Source organism: Chrysochloris asiatica, unplaced genomic scaffold, assembly GCF_000296735.1.
Source record: "Chrysochloris asiatica unplaced genomic scaffold, ChrAsi1.0 scaffold00022, whole genome shotgun sequence".
Taxonomy (NCBI): domain Eukaryota; kingdom Metazoa; phylum Chordata; class Mammalia; order Afrosoricida; family Chrysochloridae; genus Chrysochloris; species Chrysochloris asiatica.
The window spans coordinates 14,897,481-14,920,485 of record NW_006408540.1 but is presented as its reverse complement, the minus strand read 5'-3'; the positions used below and the strand labels follow the sequence as shown (position 1 = coordinate 14,920,485).

Genomic DNA, 23,005 nt, shown 5'->3' with positions numbered 1-23,005 from the left:
GAACATCCTTTAAGCATTTTTTGTAAAGTCTGGTCATTACAAATTCCCTGAATTTCTGTTTATCAGGAAATGTACTTATTTTACCATTGTACTGGAGGGACAGCTTTGGTGTGTATATGATTCTTGGTTGGCAGTCTTTTTCTTTCAGAGCTTTGTATATGTCATTTCATTGCCTTCTTTCCTGAATGGTTTCTGCTGAGAAATCAAAGCTTAGTCTTATTGGTTCTCCTTTGTAGGCAACTTTTCATATTTCCTAAGTCACTCTCAGGATTCTTTCACTGCCTTTGATTTTTGAAAGTTTGATTATGATATATCTGGGTGATTTTATTTTGGGGTCAATCTTGCTTGGGGTTCATTCAGCTTCTTGTATGCTTCTCTTCTTTCATAATCGTAAGGAAGTTTTCTTCCAATAAATCTTTGAAAATTTTCTCTGTGCTTGTCTCTTTCTGTTCTGAAATTCTGATAACTCCTAAGTTGCTTCTTTTCATAGTGTTCCACATAACTCTTAGCCTCTTTTTTGGGATTTTTTCATTTTTTTCTGGTTGTTCTTTTAACTTACTAGTATTGGGCGATTTCTCTTCAAGTTCACTAATTTGGGCTTCCATTGCTTTGCATCTACTCCTTTGCCCTTTCACTATATTGTTCATTTCTGAGATGTTAGTATTAATCTTTTGGATTTCTAATGGCAGGTTTTTTGTTGTTTCAAAATTTGTGGGTTTTTGTTGTTGTTATTGTCTGTTTGTTCTTGTAGTATTTTTCTGAATTCTTCTAAAGTTTTTATTGTGTTCTCCTCGCTTTTCTGGATTTTCCTATCATCCTTTGACGATACCTAATTATCATTCTTTTGATCCTTTTTCAGTTAGTTCTGTTAGTTTTTCGTCCTCAGAATTGTTTTCTGGCTCTGCATCTTGGTCATTTGTTTGAGGCGTTCTGTCTTGTTTCTTTGTGTGAGCTAAAATTGTCTGCTTTCTCTGGGGCCACTGTTGGGTTGTCTTATTTGTAGAAACAAACAGTGCCGTTTGGAACCGGAGGGGAGAAATCTCACCTGTAATTCAAGGAGCTCACAATGTAGTTGTGGAAGGGATGTGGCAGCAGAGTTCCTAGTCCTTGAGGCCTAGATGGAGTTCCTATTGGCCTCTGTGTTATTTATGTTCATGACATGCTATCCAAAAGTTGTTTGTGGGGGTCCTTGATGGGGCTGGTTTCAGTGTTTGTTAGGATTACAGGGAAGCTGGAAGCAGGATGACTGGTTAAATGATGAGCGCCTCATTCCTCTTTGGGTTGTGCAGGTCTGGAGCAAAGCCCACTTGAATCCAGGTATCAAAGAAGCACACTAAAGCAGCACAGCCATCTCCCACCTCACAGTGGTGTGGCTCCGAACTCCTGGAAAGCAGGGTCTTTGCTGGGGGTGGATGATCCCATGTAGATGCTGACCACCCATCTGGTCACCAGAGAAGTGAGGGAGAAAAGAAGAAATCACCTTTCAGTCACCCTCGTGAATCTGCTCTGCCAGGCTTCCCTCTGATGCTTTAACTTGGTCCAGTCGCAACTGGCCAGATGTTTACCAGTCAGTCTCCCTCTCTTGCTGTCCCTGCTTGGCCTCCCCTCCCAGAAAGCACTCCATCCACCTCTCTAACCTTTCTTCTGAAATTCTGGTGCCAGCATTGTCATCTGTGTCTGTTTTATTTGTTCTCTCATATGTTTGTTATAGAGGGTCCGGGTAGAGCATCTGCTTAGTCCACCATCTTGCCGGAACTTCACAATGTCTTTCTTAATATACTCCCTTTTTCTCCTTTTCACTTATTTTTGAATATAGACTACTCTATCCAAACCTAGTAGCGTAGTGGTTATGAATCAGGCTGCGAATCTCACGGTCAGCAGTTCGAAACTACCAGCTTCTATGTGGGAGAAGAATGAGGCTTTTTGTTCCCGTAAAGATTTATAGCTTCGGAAACCCTGTACAGGGTTGCTATGGGTCGGAACCGACTCCACGGCACATAACAACAACAACAATCCAAACCTGGTGGTTGCCAACTGATGGACTTTTTTGTTTTTGGCTTTCCTCTCTACCTACTTGGTTGTTGGTAACATTTTATTCCCCCATCTTACGGCCTAGCAGGTTTGGCTCTGGTGGTTCTGCTGAACCAAAATAAATTTACTGGCATTCCAATTTATATTGACCTTACTAGGGTTTCCAAGGCTGTTAAATCTTAACAGAAGCAGACAGCTCCATCATTACTTCATAGTACTTAACAAGATGCTGTCAATAAATTGTTTAATAAATGTTTGTTGAATTACTGAGTATTAATCTCCCCATTGCTAAATTCTTAATTCTTGATTTTGTTGCTAAGTGCTGTTGAGTAGGTTCAGACTTATTGTGACCTTGTATAGGGTTTCTGAGGAGTGGCTGTTGGGTTTGAACTGAAGACCTTGTGGTTAGAGTCTAGCACTTATCCTACAGTGCCACACTAGGACTCCTGTCTTACCTCTGTTGTTAAGTGCCGTTGAGTCAGTTCTGACTCATAATAACCCTTCACAGGGTTTCCAAGGAGTGACTGGTGAATTTGAACCATCGACCTTGTGGCTCATACTGACTTTGCAGTCCAGTGCTTATCCTACAGCACTGCTGTTTTAACTCCGGTGGTTATGTGCCGTGGAGTTGGTTCCGACTCATAGTGACCCTGTACAGGGTTTCTGAAGCTGTAAATCTTTATGGGAGCAGAAAGCCTCATCTTCTCCCACGGAATAGCTGGTAGTTTTGAACTGCTGACCTTAAGGTTTGCAGCCCGATTCCTAACCACTATGCTACCAGAGCTCTAACTCTAATGGCTCTTAATTCTTATCTCAGCTATCTTGCTGCCTTGCTTTAGGCTGTTCTTCAGTCTTTCAAAAGTGTATTGCCTTCCCCAAGATTAGATGGGGATTCTCTAAACTAAGACTCTTCCAGCCACAGTTTCTTCATTTGTAGACTAGAGGATAGTGATAGTACCAAGAGAATTAAATGAAAAAATACATGTGAAACCATGTTGCAATGCACTATGCAAATACTTATTATCTCGATTTCCATCATCTTCTGACCTGGTTAGAAGTCTGTTTCAACCCTCAAGCCCAAATCTCTTCAACAAGATACCCAAATCCTATATAGCTCAGCTTCTTGTTTTCAGTCTCCTCTCCTATTGTTACTGGTGGTCTTTGAGTTGGTACCTCCTCATGGTGACCCTCTACAGGGTTCCGGAAGTGCATTTGGTGGGCTTGAACCAGCGACTTTACTGTTAGCCGTCCAGTGTTTATCCTACACATCAGGACTACTTTCTTCTGACGCCTGTGATAGGTGCTCATTTTGTATTTAACGGCTGTGGTAGCTGTGGAATTAGCAAGGCCTCAGACAAACAGAATGTGAAGCCTACTGCATATTTTTTGCTCAATGTTTGTTTTGCGTAACATGATCCAGACTGCTTTTGTCAGTTCACCTGACATTTTGGAAGTTGCGTATGATTATATTAGGTTTAGTTTGCTTTGTGGAGTCTGGTGTGGTGCTGTAGCATAAGCACTGGACTGCTAACCATAAAGTCAGCCATTCAAACCCAACAGACACTTCATGGAAACCCTCTACAGGGTGACTATGAGTCAGATCTCACTAGAAGGCCCTTAAGAAATTTGCTTTGTGGACAGCTACTTCTTTTATCTTAGTGTTGTTGTTAAATGACTCATAACGACCTTGTATAGGGTTTCCGAAGAGTAGCTGGTGGATTTGAACTACTGACCTTACTAAAGACATAAATTATGTTCATTTAAGTCTTGTACTTCCGAATAACCTAACAAATGCTTGATTTGTGCCCTTTCTGACATCTTGGAGACATATACTTAAGGGACTCCAAAAAGTTCATGGAGAAATTTCAATATGTTTAAATTACATTTTTCTACGAACTTTTTGAAGCCCCCTCGCTCCTATAACCTGAACGCTTGTAAGTTTCGGGGGTCACTGGGGGACAGCTGGAGACCCGCCTGGTGGAGTGCAGGTGAGCGAGCGCGCGGGAACGGAGAGGCGCGCGCCCGGCTCAGGCGCCTGAGCTCCGCGCCGGGGGAACTGGCGGTGTGGCCCGCTGGCCCTGCGTCCGCCGGCCCTGCTGTCCGCTTCCTGGCCTCTAACCCCGCAGACTCCCTCCGCCCCCGCGGGCCCGGCCAGCCGGGCCAGATGACAGAACCGGCTGCTCCGGGGGACGGAGTTTCCGGCGGACTCAGCTGTGTGCCGCTTCCTGTCCCCCAGGTCGTGCCGCCTCACGCTGCTTTCCCGGGACGCGGCTCGGCCCTGCCACCCTTGCCTGCCCGGTAGCGCCCCCCGGCCCCATGCAGTCCCGGCTCCTTCTCCTCCGGGCGCCTGGTGGCCACGGCGGCCCAGCCGCCCGACGCGTACGACTGCTCCTGCGGCAGGTGGTACGGGGCAGGCCGGGCGGCGACGGGCGGCAGCCCGAGGTCAGACTGCTGCACGCCGGGGCAGGGGCCGACACAGGTAACCCTCCGCCCTGCGCTCCGTGCCGGCTTCCGCGCTGCCGCCTCGCTCAGTCAGGGCAGGATCGCTGTGCGGGAAGCTGGAGAGAGCCGTCCTGCCACTAACCTCTGCTGGCTGCTGTGTGACTTGCGGAGAGGCGCTTGCACTCTCTGGGCCTTGAATGCCATTCTGTAACCCGGGGGGCCTGACTTAGTGCCCTTGATCACCTGGAGTAGTGCTTTCTTTTCTCCCTCGCCGCGACTTTTACCCCCAGAGTCCTGACTTGGATTATATTACGCACAGAAGTTTATACAGCTGTCATCGGGAATTGTTGAAAGGTGTACTTGACCTTGTTCCCCGAGTCCTAGGTGCCTGGAAGCCGTGCCGTGCATTGTGGCCGCCAGGGGCGTCCTGGAAGGCTCCACGCCGAAGAACCCAGAGTACAGAGGCTTCCCAAGTTTCACAGTTTACTTTCTTCCTTCAGGTTCACATATTATTAGAGCCGTAAATCGCAGCTTAATTTAGTTAAAAACTCTGAGACCAGGAGGGAAAGGTGACTTGCTCACTAGTGACTACACTAAAATCACATACTCTGGTTTCATTGCTCAGTATATTTTGGCTGCTTTTAGAAATCATTTTGATTGTGTTTTATAGGTTAAAATATGTGTGCTGGGTAAAGGAAGAGATGTCTGTTGTTGTGACTTTTCAATGGTAAAGTGATCCTAGGCAAGATTTTGTCAATGTCACTGTTGCTTAGAATAACAGGTTTTCACTATGAAATTATAGGCACTAATGTTCCTCTTGTCCAACTTCTCCCTCCTTGTTCCAAACCATTTTCCTTGTCAGGAAATGAGTGAGTATAAATCACGTGAATTTCGTTCATTCATTCATTCACTTCTTGAATATATGCCCTTTGCTGTTGAGTTGCGATTTGTCCATTTCTTGATTACTGTGGTGTTTGCTGTGTTTTTTTGTCTGTTGCTCCTTTGCCCCAGAAGGCAGAAGTCAAGGGCAACAATGCAATCTCTGACTTGAATTTTGGGTTGCACTGTTTGGAGTCTACTTCTGCATGCTCTATCAGTGTGAACTTGAGGATAAGTTAGTTTACTTTATGCCGCAGTTTTCTCACCTGTTAGAGGGGGATAAGAATAATATTAGTTTATAGGGTTACTGTGAAGATTTGGTTAGTCTCTGGCACATATTGTTGTTCATTAAAAAACAAACTTAAACCAAACCCACGGCTGTTTCATGGATTCTGACTTATAGAGATCCAATAGGACAGACTAGAACCAACCCATAGGGTTTCCAGGGTTGTAGGAGTTCTGCTGTGGTGCTGCAGGGTAATGTGTTGCATTGCAAAATCAGTTTGAACCTCAGGGTTGGCAGTTCAAGCTCACCAGTTGCTCCTCGGAAACTCTATACAGTATCGTTAAGGGTTGGAATCGACTTGACTATACTCAGTAACAACAGCAACAATCCTTTTTTTCTTCTTAAATGTTTTATTGTGAATTATGTGATAGTTTACATGGGAGAACATTAATTTTACATTCATCCTATTGTATATCGTCTCATTGCCATGGTTACAATCCCCTCCATGCAATCCTTCCCCTATACCCAGGTCTTCAGCACACAGTCCCTCTCCCTCTCTGGATCTAAAGTCTCCAGCTGCTCCATTGCTCCACATCATCATCTCTGGCTCCATTTCAGGCATCACTGCTTCTCTGGGTAGGGTCCCACTCTCTGCTCCTCTCCCTTGATGGTCCTAGGAACCTCCGCTCCTAGACAACAATCTTTATTGAAACAGACTCTAGCATCTTTCTCTTGAGAAGCAGCTAGTGGATTTGAATGGCCAGTCTTTGGGTTATTAGCCAGATGCTTTAACCACAGTGGCACCAGGCTTCCTTAGTGTCTGTTAAAGGGTTATTTTATTCTGTATTTTTAGCTATGTGAGTTATTGTGTTTCCTTGGCTGTAGGAGAAATGAAACCTGTTTCTTTTAGGTTCAGATCTTTCAGCATTATCTGGGTAGTGAGAAGGAACAGAGTTAATTGATGTAAACTTTAAAAAAAGAGAAAAAGAAAAACTGTTCTTTGTTCATGAATAATACATGATGATTGCAAAAAGATTAGAAATGCAAGTGGGTGTGAATTCTTAGGGGGTCCTCCGGTGGTGGAAATGGTTAAGTAGTGCTCAGCTACTAACAAAAGGGTTGACATTTCTACCTTTTGAAAGTTCCAAGTCTTTGAAATGGGATGCTGCTACCTTTCTACTCCAAAAACCACGGAAGTTGCCAGGAGTTGGAATCAACTTGAAGGCACCAGTGTTAGGTTTATTATTTTGGTATTGGTGATGTAAATGTTCTTAAAACTTATAATAATGCCAATCTGGATAACATTAACATCTTAGACTTAATCATTGACTGGAAGGTTCACATCATAAGGAATAAACTATGTTAAGGCTAATTGTTTTGCTATTGCAGAAATAAGGACGGGAAACTCACCAGAGCTCTAACTCAAATAAGAATAGATATGAACCAAGTAACAGAAGACAAGCTCTAGGTTAACCTGAGACAGTGTTGGCCATCAAAATTAGAGTGTCCCATTTTGAATTAGAAGTCAGATACAGGACACAGACATAAGTACAACCACAAATCGCAGTTAATTGTAATGGATTACAGTTTTATGTCGAAAAGATACTCTAAGCTGCATTCATACATGGACTGCTGTCGTTGTTAAGTGCCATCGAGTCAATTCCGACTCATAGCGACCCTATATAAGGTTTCCGAGGAGTGGCTGATGAGTTTGAACCTCCCACATGTGATTCAAACTGACCTTGTGGTCCAGTGCTTATCCTACAGCGCCCCACTAGGACTCCATACTTGTGACTGGTTGTTGTTGTTAAGTGCCGTCAAGTCGGTTCCGACCCATAGCGACCCTGAATAGGGTTTCCAAGGCGGTAAATCTTTACGGGAGCAGAAAGCCTCATCTTACTCCCGCAGAGCAGCTGTTAGTTTCAACTGCCGACCTTACACTTCGCAGCCCGATTTGTAACCACTACGCTACCACTACGCTTCTCTGCATGTAATTGACTTTGTTTCCTCCTTATTTGGAAAAAGAGCAACAAGGTACTTAAACAATAGGCACAAGTTACAAGACTGTTCTATGTTATATGTGCCGTGTGTTTCAGAGGACAGAGGCCCTGCTTCATTGTATTTATGTTCCTTTGGTGCTTTTCAGTTCTTTACACCTAATAAGCATTCATTAGCTTATGCTAAAGTTTATAGAGAAGGAATGGCCGAGGCTAGAATTGCCTTGTTGGCTGCCAGGATAGGACTTTTATTAAGTCATAGCCAGAAGGAAGAAAGGGTCTTTTTAAAGTACAATGTTTTCATAGATGGAGCCAAGCCAGTTTGTTACAGATTCTGACATGTTGTTGTTGTGCCATCGAGTTGGTTCCAACTCATAGTGACCCTGTATAGGGTTTCTGAGGAGTGACTGGTGGGTTTGAACCACTGATCTTTTGGTTAATAGTCCAGTGCTTATCCTACAGCACCACACCATGACTCAGATATTTGTTGTTGTTAAGTGCCATAGAATCGGTTCGGACCCATAGTGATATAGGGTTTTCAAGGAGCAGCTGGTAAACTTGAACCGCTGACCTTGCAGTTCAAATGGATTTGTAGTCTGACACATTAACCCACAGCGCCACACCAGGACTCACCATAGGTCATATGATATCTCTTAAAACATAACTCCAGATAAATCCATAATGTCATGTTTAGCCCTATTCCCTACCACTATTATTATTCACTTTTTATCTTTATGATTTGTCTGTGAAATAAATATTTTTATAGAAGTATTTAAAAATAGTTTTTGTGTGAGCAATCCCCGTTCATTATAGAAAATGAAAACATGCTAATTCCCTAAAACATAACCCCCCCCAACTGTGTTCATAATAGTTCATTTTTTTGATGTTGATCCTATCAGATATATCTATAAAATACACAACATCTTTAAAAATGGAATCATGTATGTTTTATGTTTTGTTTTCAGCTATTATTATAAATGTATTAGCATGTTGATATGTACTCTTATACATAATCATTTAAAATAGATATTAGGTTTATTGGTATAATTTATAATTTATTGGACATTTAGTTGTCTCATATTAAATTTATAATGCTATGCAATAAACATCAATATTAAATATATAAACACAGTACGTTTCCTATAGTAGACAGCACAGTAAATAATACTTGCATTTTATATAGGTGTGTGTGTGATCTTTCGATTATATCCTGACTGTGTTTGGGAAGGAAAAATTAGGACCTCTTTCTACAGCTGAGAAATCTGGTATAAAAGAGAAAAGCACTGTACTAGGTACCCAAGTACTGCAGATTTTAGCTCTGTATTTATTTACTAGAGCTTGAACTTGGACCCTGAGGGCATTCAGATCCTATTATGTATAAAAGAATTTAGCAATAAATTCTCAGAACAGTTGTAGCCTAATAAACTACTTAGAAGACCTAAGGACACGCAGATTAACATGGAAATTTCCAAAACCTTTGGTATTTCATAAAAAAATAATCAATGGTGACAATTAGACAAGTGATTCTTAATCGGGAGTGATTTTCTTTCTTCCCCTATGATCCCAAGGCACATTTGTCATTTTCTAGAGATATTTTTTTCATTGTTACACCTGGGAGGGAGGAGATGTTATTCATATTAGTGGGCAGAAACCAGGGGTACTGCTAAACACTCTATAGCACACAGGAAAGCCCCTCAAAAAAAGAATTATGCAGCCAAAATGTCACTGATACGGGTCTTGAGAAACCATGAACATTACCAACTACTTTGTCAAAGCTACAATTCGGTCATTGAATTGTGAGTGCATTTTGTGGAGTTCAGCATCCTAGAAGGTGTGTGCATTAATAGAATCTGTAGTCTTTGATGTGAGAGGGATTAAGAGCATTAAAACCACATTTCACCACCCCCTTCACACACAGAGTAGACAGGCATGGGCAACTTGGACATTGGCTACCCAAAATGGGGGGTGGGGGGCTACAAAGGCAAGAAGTGACTGGCTTACAAACTTTCAAGAGGGAACCTAGACCCACAGGGCCTGGAGGAAGGTAGAATCTCCAGTGAGTAACATTCAATCTGACTAGGAGGGGCTGATGCAATGAAATGCAGACGGGTCTCTTGTGATACAATAGTGAATAATTGTTATCAGGACTGATTGTGAGGGTCGGAAATGTAAAGGTTTTATAGCAAGGAGGGGAGTGATTAACTTTTCAGTCTAGGAGCAGAGGTCCCTGGGACCATCAAGGGAGAAGAGCAGAGAGCGGGACCCTACCCAGAGAAGCAGTGATGCCTGAAATGGAGCCAGAGATGATGATGTGGAGCAATGGAGCAGCTGGAGACTTTAGATCCAGAGAGAGAGAGCGACTGTGTGCTGAAGAGTTGGGGGATACGGGGAAGGATTGCATGGAGGGGATTGTAACCATGGCAACGAGACATATATGATAGAATGAATGTAAAACTAATGTTCTCCCATGTAAACTATCACATAATTCACAATAAAACATTTAAGAACAAAAAAAACAACAATCACATTTCACAAGAAGGATTGCTGGACATGTAACTTGAACAATACATAGTTGAGAAAAGCATTTTTTTGCTTGTTCTTGTTTTTGCTTTTTTTTTTAAAAAAAAAAAAGAAAAGCATTTTTGAGATTGGTAAAGATCTTGATAGATGAGCCAAGAATTAAATAAAAACTATCAAAAATTTAAAGAACAACTAGAAATGATTTATACAAAAAAATAAATTGTGGCAAAGCTGTATGTTGCAAGATTTATTTATTAAATGTTGAAAATAGAATGAAATCTTGTTTGTGTATAACATACTATTGTAAAAGATATAATTGGTTAAGTTCTATATATGTATAAGACATTGACTGATGAGTCATATTGCCACAATGAAATACTTTTATGTAAAATAAAAATGAAAACTTGCATAAAAATTGATCAAGGAAGTCTTGGCTTAATGGATTTTGCTCTGAAAACTATTTGTTTGATGAAAATTTATTAATGTTAATATTCAGATTAAATTTTTTTTTGGTGTCCTCAGGGTCAAAATGCCTTTTATAGCCCCTCTTGTATCTTCCTTTGTAAAATGGGGATGGTGACATTTGTCTTGCTTGCTGTATTCATTAGCAACCACGTGGTTATAAGTGACAGAAATGTACACAGAAAAATATATTAATTTGTTCATGACTTCAGGTCTGGCTGGATTCTGGGAATTAAAATAAAGTGAAAAGATAGGACTTGGGCTCTACCTGACTATGTGGTCCCTCCACTTTCAGCCTAATTGGGTATAATTTTTTGAGCATTGGTTTCAATGTCAGGCAGGCCTTTTTTGGGTGGTACCAGTGATAGTCTTAGGGACAGTCTCAGACTTTCATTGCTTTTAAAATTCAGTATTAGAAGACAAGAACATCTTTTCCTGAGAGCTATGACCAAAATTTTGAGAACTGCTGTTGGTCAGTGTTGGATCATGTGCCATGTCTGAAATAATCATTATGGCAAATGGAGTAGAATGTTCTGGGAATATTTGTGGCATGTACTCACCAAAACCTTGGTGGGTTTTAGCGCAGAAGTGAAAGTCAGTATTGGAAAAAGGGGTGTAAACCCTACACTCAAACCAAATGGCGTGGGATCGCCTTAGGTTAGAGGGAATTCAATGACAAAAAAAAGACCAAAGAACAGAGCACTTGAAATGTAACAGCTGAAAGTGACCAAAAATGCAAGTTAGCAGTGTCTGAGAAGTGGTTTGTACAAGATCAAGTGCTAGCAATTTTTGACTTGAATATGGAAATTATTTTCCCTGAGCTTTTGGGGATATCCCTTTAAATTAAGAATATTGTCAATTGATAAAAATCAAGCTTTGTAGCTTTAAATGTGGCTGAAATTTAGTTTCATTTGGAATGCCTTATTTTTGGGATAACAAAATAGCTTGAATTGTGAATGTGTTGGTAGGTGGGATGTGGTCTACTGAAGAGTGAAAATGAATCATAGAAGTTTTGAACACTACTTAATAACAAAAAAAAATAAAAAACAACTGAGGAAATGATCATTAATTTACTTATGCACTTGCTAAACATTTATTGAACACCTGCTCAGCTTGAGGTGTTGTTTTTGGTTGTTCTTGTTAAGTTGGTTACGACCCATAGCGACCTGGTATAGGGTTTCCAAGGAGCAGCTGGTGAACTTGAACCGCCAACCTTGCGGTTCAAAGCAATGTTACAGTCCGCTCATTAACCCATAGTGCCATACCAGGAGTTGTTCTTGGTACTAGGGATAAAAAGATGATTAAAACTTAGGCCCTGCCCACAAAATGCTGTGCTCGTACAGTTTGAACCCAATAAAACCAATTGCACCAAAGTGATTCTGAATCACAGCGATCCTAGGATAGAAGAGAACAAGTTCTTAGAGTTTTTGAGATGGTAAATCTTTACAGGAGTGACAGCCTCCTCTTTCTCCCTGGGAGTGTGGGTTTGAACTGCCAACCTTGTGACTAGCAGCTCAACACTTAACCCACTGTGCCACCAGGACTCAATCGACTGAACAGTGGTCTTCAAATATTTTTTCAAAGATCTAAAATAATTTTTCAGATATGTATTTATAAAATTATAGTTGTATTTATTATAAAATTTGTATTTTATAAAAATATGTATACATTTAGATTAATAGCTACAAGTTTTCATGAGATCTATAAATAGTAGTTGTGAAGGATGATGTCCAATGTGTCATATTAGCATTTAAGAATTTCTACAACCCTCTTTTTTAGTCTGTCTTTTAAATGGAATAAAAATATCCTATTGATTTGTTACCCACATTCTCTATTTTGAAAGTAGATAAAAAGTTCTTCAGCTGTCAGAAAATTTACATCATTCCTTTATCTCCTTGAATTTGTACTTCAATTATACTACCTCCTCATTTTATCTTAAAATATTTTTATTCTTAAAAGTACCTTTTTTAAAAATCATGCCTTTCTGCAGTAAAAAATGTCTAGATGATAAAATGGTTATCATTAAGATTATTAGCACAATTGTTCAAAATATCAGCATGCTAACTTTTTGATAAAAATAAAATCTTGTGGCAACATACCTGTTGATGTTGTGAATGGAGTTTCCCCCATTTGAAAATGAATTAATATGGGTAATATTTCCCAGATGATACTAATTATTGGTTGTTGTTATGTGCCGTTGAGTTGGTTCTGACTCACAGAGACCTTGTATAGGGTTCCCAAGGTCTTTGTGGGAGCAGAAAGCCTCATCTTTCTCCCAAAACACAGCTGGTGGATCCCAACTTAGGATCTGTGGCTCACAGTCCAGTGCTTATTCTACAGAGCCACTGCGCTCCGCGTTACTGGTTGTTGTTAAGTATCATGGAGTCATTTCCAACTCAGTGACTAAATGAGATTTCTGAGGAGCAGCTGCTGGGTTTGAACCACCGACCATGCATTTAGCAGTTCAGTGCTTATTCTACAGTGCCACAGCAGGACTCTCGAATTATTGGTAGAACCAAGGAATTTTGATATAGTAATATTCAATTCTGGGCGCTTTCTAAGTTGCATATTACAAATATGTTGATCTGTTGTCAAAGGTGTTATTTTTAATGCTCTTATCACTGACAACTAAATTAGGGCCACCTTCAATATTCTAGTTGGCAAAGAATTGGAAACCACTTGTCTTGAAAAAGATGTTGTTTAATTTGATGTACTCAGAAAGAGTTTGTAAAATATAATGATTTCAGCACACATTTGCCAAGAATAATATTTGCCAATAAAATACAACACTTTCGAGAAAATGTATTCTCCTATCACGTGTTTAATTACTTTTTTGTCGAAATATTAGTTTCAGTTAAGGTAGTCTGCAGTGTCAAACCAATCAGCAAAATTAGATTGACAAAAAATGGATTTCACCTTTCATTGCAAATACAGTTTAAGAAATTTTACAAAAACCACTGGAATATAAACAAGGGAACTCATTTTGTAAGCTAAAATACTAAATTCAGTGAGGTGAAGAACAAAGGAATCTAGTGGTTATGCGTTTACAATATCTATTTTGTGTTGTGTAATAATAAAGTCTTCTTTTATGAGACTATAAGAATGGCGAGGAGGCAGTGTCTGAGCTCCTCTGACTTTGCAAAGGGGCAGGAGAACCACCATCAGCATCAGCGGAAGGCTGATTCCTATGTCACATGCCTCCACACTGTACCCTTCCTTACCAATTCTGATGCCGATCGTTCCTCCCACAGCACTCTCAGCATCTCAGTTGGGTTTGATAATTCATTGCCATGGCCACACAGAGCTCACAGATTATACCCACGATTGTGGGGTTTATTAGGGAAGTCACCTCCATGGGAGAAAGCTGAGACTTTCTGCTCCTGCAAAGATTTCCAGCCTCAGAAACCCTATACAGGGTCACTATGAGTCAGAACCGACTCAGTGGCACTTAACAGCAATAAGGGAATTTATTCAGGATTAGAAAGGTTCAGGACACAGTTGCCTGCCTCTCTGGCCCTCAGCCCCTTGGCCTGGCCTCAGTCCTGCTCTTGGTTCTGCCGCTGCGGTATCTCCACCCCTCCACTGTCACTCCTCTGGTGTCACAGCTATGTCGCCTGGGTCAAGGAGGTTCAATGTACAGGGATCTCAAGATCTAAGGGATGCACTCCACCCCTGGCTCTTCCTTTGGCAGTGAGGTCTCTCTTCCTGCTTCTGAGAAGATTCGTTTTAAACTCAGTAGAATGGCAAAATTGACCAATCCCCTCAAGACTTCCAAGTCGTTATAATCACAACTGATTTTTATAATCCTATCAGCATCTCTTCTACCTTCTCTTACCCAGATCCATTAGTAAAAGAGGAAATACACCCAATCTGCTTGGTTCTACCCAGTCGTTTGGTGGGGTTTGCAAAGACCATGGCCAAAAGAGCCATATCTTAATGCAGAAATTATTTTTAATAAAGTAATGTAATATTAATGAAAGTAAGTTATTTATGCAATGAAGACTATAATGGAAGGCATGGGACTGTTTATAAAGTGTATATGAACTCTGTTGATGAGCGTTAGGGAAGAATTCATGTATGAATTCATGTATAAAGATCAGAAATAAATCCATCAATTATTTGGACCTTGAGATGAAACTTTGGATATTTTATTTAGCGAAAACGAATTGGTTCAGAAGCTGGTATGTAATTTTTCATACGAGTTAAGAAACATTTTACAAGATGAGGAAGGACTGTAATTAGAACAAATAGTTCATGTTGTTAGGTGCCATGGAGTCAGTTCCCTCAGCGATCCTGTAGTGTTACATTGGAATGAAACACCTGTACCATGCTGACACTTGTTGCTGTATTTGCTATATTTGAGCCCATTGTTGCAGCCACTGTGTCAAGCCATCTCACTGAGGGGTTTCTTCTTTTTTCTGATCTTAATTTACCAAGTATAATGTCCTTTTCCAGGACTGATTCCTCCTAATAACATGTTAAAAGTAGATGAGACAAAGTCTCACCATCCGTTCTTCTTTTTTTTTTTTTTTCTAAATGTTTTATTATGAATTATGTGATAGTTTACATGGGAGAACATTAGTTTTATATTCATTCTATCATATATCATCTCATTGCCATGGTTATAATCCCCTCCATGCAATCCTTCCCCCGTACCTCCCAGGTCTTCAGCACACAGTCGCTCTCCCTTTCTGGATCTAAAGTCCCCATCTGCTCCATCTTTCCATGTCATCATCTCTGCCTCCATTTCAGGCATCACTGCTTTTCTGGGTAGGGTCCTGCTCTCTGCTCTTCTCCCTTGATGGTCCCAGGGACCTCTGCTCCTAGACTGAAAAGTTAATCACTCCTCTCCTTGCTATAAAACATCTACTTTTATATTTCCAACCCTCACAATCAGTCCTGATAACAATTATTCACTATTGTATCACAAGAGACCCGTCTGCATTTCATTTAATCAGCCCCGCCTAGACAGATTGAATACTACTCACTGGAAATTCTACCTTTCTCCAGGCCCTCTGGATCTAGGTTCCCTCTTGAAAGCTTGTAAGCCAGTCACTTCTTGCCTTTGTAGCCCCCCGCCCCCCATTTTGGGTAGCCAATGTCCAAGTTGCCCATCCCTATCTACTTTGTGTGTGGAGGGGGTGGGAATGATTCTTGCTGTAAGGATTTGTTCCCTCTTTTGAGCTACTGCTTCCATAGGTGTAGGTCAAGTTCATCAAATTGTATCAGATTACTCTTTTTTCCCTCTTCTTTCTTCTGGTTGAGCTCTGATCATCCAGTCATTGAAGCCAGGTCAAGTGTGGGTGTTCTTATGCATATGCCCTCTCTTCTTATCAGCTGGACGCTTCACTTCCACTCTAGTCCTCTGTGACTATGTCACTGGCTCTGGGTCCAAGAGTCCCCAGGTCTTGCCACACTGCTGGCTAACCAGGTCTCAACCCAGGTTCACAGGAGTCTATTGAACATTGTAGGACTTAGCTCATCACTTCATTGCTGTTTTTCCCATCCTTACTTCTAAAGGACATTATTCTTCCAACACAGATTTGTCCATTCTTCTGGTGTTCCAAAATATTTTAATTTATATAAAATATTCTTTGGTAGTATCATAATTCATATTTTTTCATTTTCCTTTTTCATTGTCTAGCTTTCACATGTATATGAGATGATTGAAAACAGCTTGGCTTGGGTCACTCACATCTTAGTCAGCAAACTGCTGTATTTACTGTTGAACACTTCCAAGAGGTCTTGAGTGCAGTCGATTTGTCCAATGCAGTACATCGTTGGACTTCTTGACTGCTACTTCCAGGGGGTCAATTGTGGATCCAAGGAAGATGAAGTCATTCACAACTTCAGTTTTTTTCTCCATTTATCATGTTTATTGGTCCAGTGGTGAGGATATTTGCTTTCTTTGCAATTCCTAGGTGGACTTCCGTGCCTTCAGACTTCAAGAAGACACTGGAAAGAAGTTGGAGAGTAGAAGGAGAGTGAGGTTGAGTTATTTACTTATCAGCTCCTCCTTGCCAGGCCACCAGCATGCATCTGTTTTTTGTGTTCGTCCACAAAATGTCACAACTCCTCTTAGATCTTCTTAATACAGTTACTCTCTGCTTGCTCTTGCCCCTTATCCCTTCAGGCCTACGAGTTGTAATGGCTTTCTGTTGTTAGTGTTGATGACTGCACTATCCTTGTTGGTTTTCCTAAACTCTGCCCATACCACCTGAAACAGTTCTTTTAATATGTTGTTGTTGTTATGTGCCATGGAGTCGGTTCCGACTCATAGCGACCCTGCACAGAGTTTCCGAGGCTGTAAATCTTTATGGGAGCAGAAAGCCTCATCTTTCTCCTGCGGAACCGCTGGTAGTTTCAAACTGCTGACCTTGAGATTAGCAGCCCGATTTGTAACCACTACGCTACCAGAGCTCCTTTTCTTTTAATATAGTCTCTTCAAGTACCCAATTTGAATGTACCGTATATTTCTTCCTGGGACCATGATAACATGAGTATTTTGAGAAGATGCATTTTAGTCAGCGGAAAAATTCAGTGCAAAGACTTGAAGTGGGTGTATTCAAACAACAGTGAGACGAGTGTGACTTGAACTGAATAAGTAAGGGAAGACCAGTAGGAGGTGAAATTTGAGGGAGAGCCAGATTAGGAAGTGTCTGACTGCACAGAACTGTGGGGGTGAGCAGAAGGGCGATGCTACTGGATTCCTTCTCAATTCAGATCTCTGTGGCTGTTGGGATGAGAATAGATTGCAGGAGAAGAAGGGTTGAAACAGAAGGTCTGCTGAGAGGTGAGATGATGGTAGTTGATCAACATTTTAGTAATAGAGGATGTGGTAAGAAGAGGTCAGACACAGGATATATCCTAAAGTCTGTAGATGTGCTGATGGATTGGAATATGTGAGGGCACAAAATTAAGAATGGCTCCAAGCTTCTTTGGAGTCATGGGGTGGTGCTGTAGGATAAGCACTGGAATGCTAACCGTAAGATCAGTGGCACAAATTCAGCAGCTGCTCCTCAGAAATCCTATACAGGGTCGCTGTGAGTCGCAACTGACTTGATGGCACTTAACAACAAGCTTTTTGGTCAGAACTGGAAGAATGAAATTGTCACAAGCAGAAATGAGGAACAGGTGTCATACTCTTAGGTTGTCTTTAAACAAAAGGATACTTTTTGTGCCGTGGAAGAAAACACTTTTAAGGTCAGGGTTAATATCAAATTTTTACCAAAACTCAAATGGACATCTTCCCGAATCATTGAAACTTTTTCAGCAAGTTTGTGGGAATGCTGCCTTTCATGAAACTCTGGGTTTTAGATGGACCAAGTGTTTTAAGGAAGTTCGAAAAGAGCTCAAAGATGAACTAAGAGAGGGAAGACTGTTAACCTCCATGAAGTTCAGAAATTGGTGGAAGAAGACCGTAGAATTACCATAAATTCAATAACTACTGAAGTTGAGCTCTCACATGGTGAAGGCTTTTCACTTTTAAGCAAACATCTTGCCTACAGAAAGCTTTTGGTTTTATGGGTGCCAAAAGTGTTGTGCAAACATCAGCTAGCTCAATGAACTGTTTTTTCCATCAGTCAAGATTAAAGCTAATGACGAGAATTTTCTGGAACGAATTGTAACTGGGTGAAAGAGTGAGTCAGAAAGCACAAGAACCCATTGGTGCAATCCATTCAAGTCCAGCCTCCTGGGCCACTGAGCACGCTGAAGAAGGCTACACAGTGGATCTGGAGAGATGAATGGAAAATAATCTCCATCATCTTCATGGCTAAGTCTCTCACCTTGGAGTTACCAGGATGTTCCAGAGAACAAAATCCACTCAAGTCTGTGGCTTTCAAGGGCATCTGCTGGGCCAGTTAAATTCAAGGCAGAGAGGTCAGCTCAAAACATGATGATTATTTTCTCAAAGTTCACAGGACAATTATGGGGACCTAGTACAAAGAGGTTTTAAGCAAATTGAAAACTGGATTGGTTAAAAAAAAAAAAAGAAAGAAAGGCCAGGAAATTTGCATTAGAATTTTCCCCCTTCCATTACAGCGATGCATCTGCTTATTCTTAAGGGTAGCAAGGGCTGTCCTATGAGAATTTTGTTGGAAAACTTAAAAAATGGCACCTACCATCCCTCCAACGACACTCTACTCATGCTGGGTTCAGTAATTAATTGTAACGGCCACACAGAACATCAAGACAATACTCAAGGTGGTGAGGTTTATTAGAGAAGGTAATAGGTTACACTTCACAGGCAGAAATGCCTAGGGCACAGTTTTTCCAATCAGGATTGCTTCTCTTCAGCTGCACCATAGGCATGGCCTCTGCCCTGCTCCAACAATGTTACAAAACTCTTTTAGGGCTCCTGATGAATGCTTGTAGAGGACACCATTCCACCATAAGCCTCAGTCTGAAGGCACTTGACCTTAGCTTCTTGGGTCATGAAACCTAGCTCCCCAGTTAGGTGACTGGAGGCACCGTGCTCTGCAATCAAGCCTCCTGCCCAAAGTCACTCAGTTCGACTTGCTCTGTGGGCTGGGAAGCCCACTGCTTTCTCTCAGGCTCTGCCACTGCTCTACTGTCAAAGCTCTGCCTCTGGATCAAGGAGGCTCAACACATAGGGGTCTTGGGGTCCAAAGGACATACTCCACTCCTGGCTCTTTTTTGTTGGTAGTGAGATTGCCCCTTCTTGTTTCTAATATGGTTCATTTTATACCCACATTAGAGTTCCAGGTTTTTGCAGTCACAGTTAACCCTATTAACAATCATATACAACTGACATATCATCCTATCAGCACCTTTTCCCACCGTCTCTATCCCAGACCCATCAAGAAAAGAGTCATTTGGTGGGAGTTACAAAAATTAAGCCTAGGAGAGGCATATTAAAGAATTCACTGCATCATAAAAACCTTATCCCCTCCACCCTACAGCCCTGATCTTCCCCTTTTTGTTTTTAAAACTCAACACTCAAAAGGAACCTGCTTTGTGCTCCCCAAGGACGCCCAAACTGCTGTTTTGATGTGGTGTAAATCAAAGACAGCCACCTGGTCAGCTGATTGGGAGAGATCCATATTTGTGCCCATTCCAAAGAGAGGTGACCCAATGGAATGCAGAAATCATAAGACAATATCATTAGTCTTACATGCAAGTAAAATTTTGCTAAAGATTATACAAAGATGACGGCAACAGCATATAGACAGGGTATTGCCTAAGGTTCAAGCTGGATTTAAACAAAGGATACTGTTGCTGATGCCAGATGTATATTGGCTGAAAGCAGAGATTTTTACCTGTACTTTATTGACTACACAAACACTTTTGACGGTATGGATCATGACAAACTATTGATCCAGAACACTTAATTGTGCTTATGAGGAACTTGTACATTGACCAGTAGGCAGTTGTTTGAACAAGGGAACAACTGAGTAGTTTAAAATCAGGTAAGATGTGTACCAGGATTATATCCTTTCACCATACTTATTCAATCTGTATGCTGAGCAAATAATTGAGAAGCTGGGTTATATGAAGAAAAATGTGGCATCAGGATTGGAGGAAAACTCATTAACATACTGCGATATGCAGATGATACAACCTTGTTTGTTGGAAGTGAAGAGGACTTAAAACACTGACTGATGAAGTTCAAAGACCATAGCCTTAAATATGTGTTGTACTTCAATGTATTGTTGTTAAGTGCTGTTGAGTTGGTTCTGACCCATAGCGACCCTGTATAGGGTTTCCAAAGAGCAGTTGGTGAGCTGAACCACCGACCTTATGGTTCAAACTTACTTTGCAGTCCAGTGCATTAACCCACAGCACTGGACAAATAAATAGCATCATGATGTTGTTGTTGTTGTTGTTAAGTGCTGCGTAGTCGGTTCCTACTCATAGCGACCCTGCACAGGGTTTCCGAGGCTGTAAATCCTCATCTTTCTCCTGCGGAACCGCTGGTAGTTTCCAACTGCTGACCTTGCGGTTCACAGCCCGATTTGTAACCACTACGCTACCAGAGCTCCTTAGTATCATGATAAATGGAGCAAATATTGGAAGTGGTCAAAGACTCCTCTTTGCTTCGAGCCACTATCAACACTCATGGAAGCAGCAGTCAAGAAATCAAATGACGTGTTGCATTAGGCAAATCTGCTGCACAAGACCTCTTTATAGTGTTCAAGAACAAAGATAATCAGTTTGAAGACTAAGGTGTAACTGACAGAAGCAGTGGTATTTTCTATAGTCTCATATGCATGTGAAAGTTGGACTTTATTTTATTTATTTATTCATTCATTCAGACCATAGAAAAATTGATGCATTTGAGTTATGGTGTTGGAGGAGAATATTAAAATTACCATGGACTGCCAAAAGAACAAAAAACTGTGTTGGAAAATTACAGCCAGAATACTCCTTAGAAGCCAGAATGGCCAGATTTCTTTCTCACATTTAGGACATATTCTCAGGAGGGACCAGTCTCTGGAGAAGGACATCATGCTTGATAAAGTGGAGAATCAGTGAAAAGTGGAAGACCCCAGGAGCATCAGCAATGCTCTCAGGCATAGTTAAGGATGGTGAGGACGACACAGGATCAGACAGTGTTTTGTTCTGTTATGCATAGAGTTGCTATGAGTCGGAACTGACTCGGTGGCTCATAGCAACAACAACAAAAGATCAAAGAGTGTAGAATTTTTTGGGAAAGTGTTAGAGAGATGGAAACACTGCCTTCAGAGGTATATAGGCCTATATGAAGGATATGTTGAGTAACAGTAGTTCCACATTTTACTATTTTGCTTAATAAATACTTTAGGTTTGTTGTAAAAAAAAAAAAAAAAAAAAAAAACCAATCAAACTGTTTAATAAAGATTTCTATGCCTTTGTAGCAATTCTTTTTGATTTACCCTCATACGATAGAAAAGAGGTGTCAGAGCTGGTCTTCAGCACTCCGAGCTAAGAAGTTATTGAAGAAGAGGCACAAGTGAGTTAGGAAGAAGCCGAGGCAGTGGGGAAATCCACAGGGAGCAAGACCCTGACTCCACTCGGTGTTCTAACAGCCAGGCTGTGTGGGTCATAACTTACACTAGGCCAATTCAATGCCCCTGTCCAGGGGAGAGCCATTTGGGAGTTAGGCAAAGACTGCAGGAGCCGCTTGTTTATGGCAGTGAACAAAGTCCAGTGTTAATCAATTTAAAAAACATGATCAAAAAGACACACTAATCAAATAGAGTGGGACCTTTTGAATGAAATGATTTTGAATTAAAAAAAAAAATGCAACTATACAAAGCATTATTGAGACATTTGAGTAAATGTGAAGTAACCCTGGAATTACAAATAATTTTCTTTTTTTGTTTTAACACCCAGAAATTTTTTCTCTCATAATTTAGCAGGCTAGAAGTCCAAATTCAGGGTGCCAGCTCTAGGGCAAGGCGTTCTCGCTTTGTTGACTCAGAGGAAAGGTCCTTGTTTGTTTATAACATCAGTAGGACCCAGTGTTCCTTGGAGATCTCCATGTATCTTGGCATCAATCTGCTCCTGGACCTAGGAGCTTCACAGTGCAGGGATCCCACATCCAAAAGGCTACAGACAAGCTTCTTAGCTGTCATGTTGGTCTTATGTTCATGTAGAAAAGTGTCCTTTGTTATAAGATGCATTGAGATGCCTTTAGACTACATATGAAGAACCATGATTTTTACAACACAAAACTCATATATGTTTATTTAAAGAGAGTAAACAAATGTGTCACAGTGTTCACAGATGAAGAATATATGTGTTCATTTTAGCATTTCCTCCCAGCTTTTCTGTAGTTTTGAAAAATATGAGCAGGTTCTAAAAGTTGGGGGTGGAAAAAATCCAGTATCTTTTTATTCTACCTTTCCATGAACTTTTTGAAGTCCCCTTTTATCAAAATAAAAAAATTGGGTGAAATGTTACCCACTGAAAGTGGTGTCTCATGGTGTGGCTTTAGTGATGGCAGTGACAATATCTCAGTATGCTTCTCATGGGCTGTGACTTTGTGTTTCCGGTTACCTTCTATACTCTTTTTTGAGCCAAGACCTCTGAACAACCCATGGTTCTCATGAAGTGTTTCATAGAACTACTGCCACAGAAACCCCAGGAGGCATTTATACAGCTAGTTTGAGATCGGGCTTCTGTATAGCAGTTAGAGAAATAGCTCAAAGGAACGAACCATGGGTTGCTTAGAGACAAGATTAAATGAAATAACATACATCCATGTGTGGAGTCCTAGTGTGGTGCTGCGGGATAATACACTGGACTGCAAGGTCGGTTTGAACTGCAAGGTCGGTGGTTCAAACTCACCGGCCGCTCCTTGGAAACCCTATACAGGATCGCTATGAGTAGAAACCAACTCAACGGCACTTCACTCGAATGATAATGTGTCTAACTATTTGCCACATAACCAGTCCTCCTCAATAAATATTAGCAGATCTCTAGACCAATTCAGAGGACAATT

At 41.0% G+C, this 23,005-nt stretch overlaps 1 protein-coding gene across 1 annotated transcript in view; it reads left to right on the top strand.

Moving 5' to 3' along the window:
* Positions 1-4,347: 4,347 nt before the first annotated feature.
* The window catches only part of VWA8 (von Willebrand factor A domain containing 8), a 518,389-nt gene continuing 499,731 nt past the window's right edge, over positions 4,348-23,005 (top strand). The window contains exon 1 of the mRNA XM_006837608.1: positions 4,348-4,510. Coding sequence (XP_006837671.1) covers positions 4,348-4,510 — 163 coding nt within the window. The remainder of the gene's footprint in view (positions 4,511-23,005) is intronic.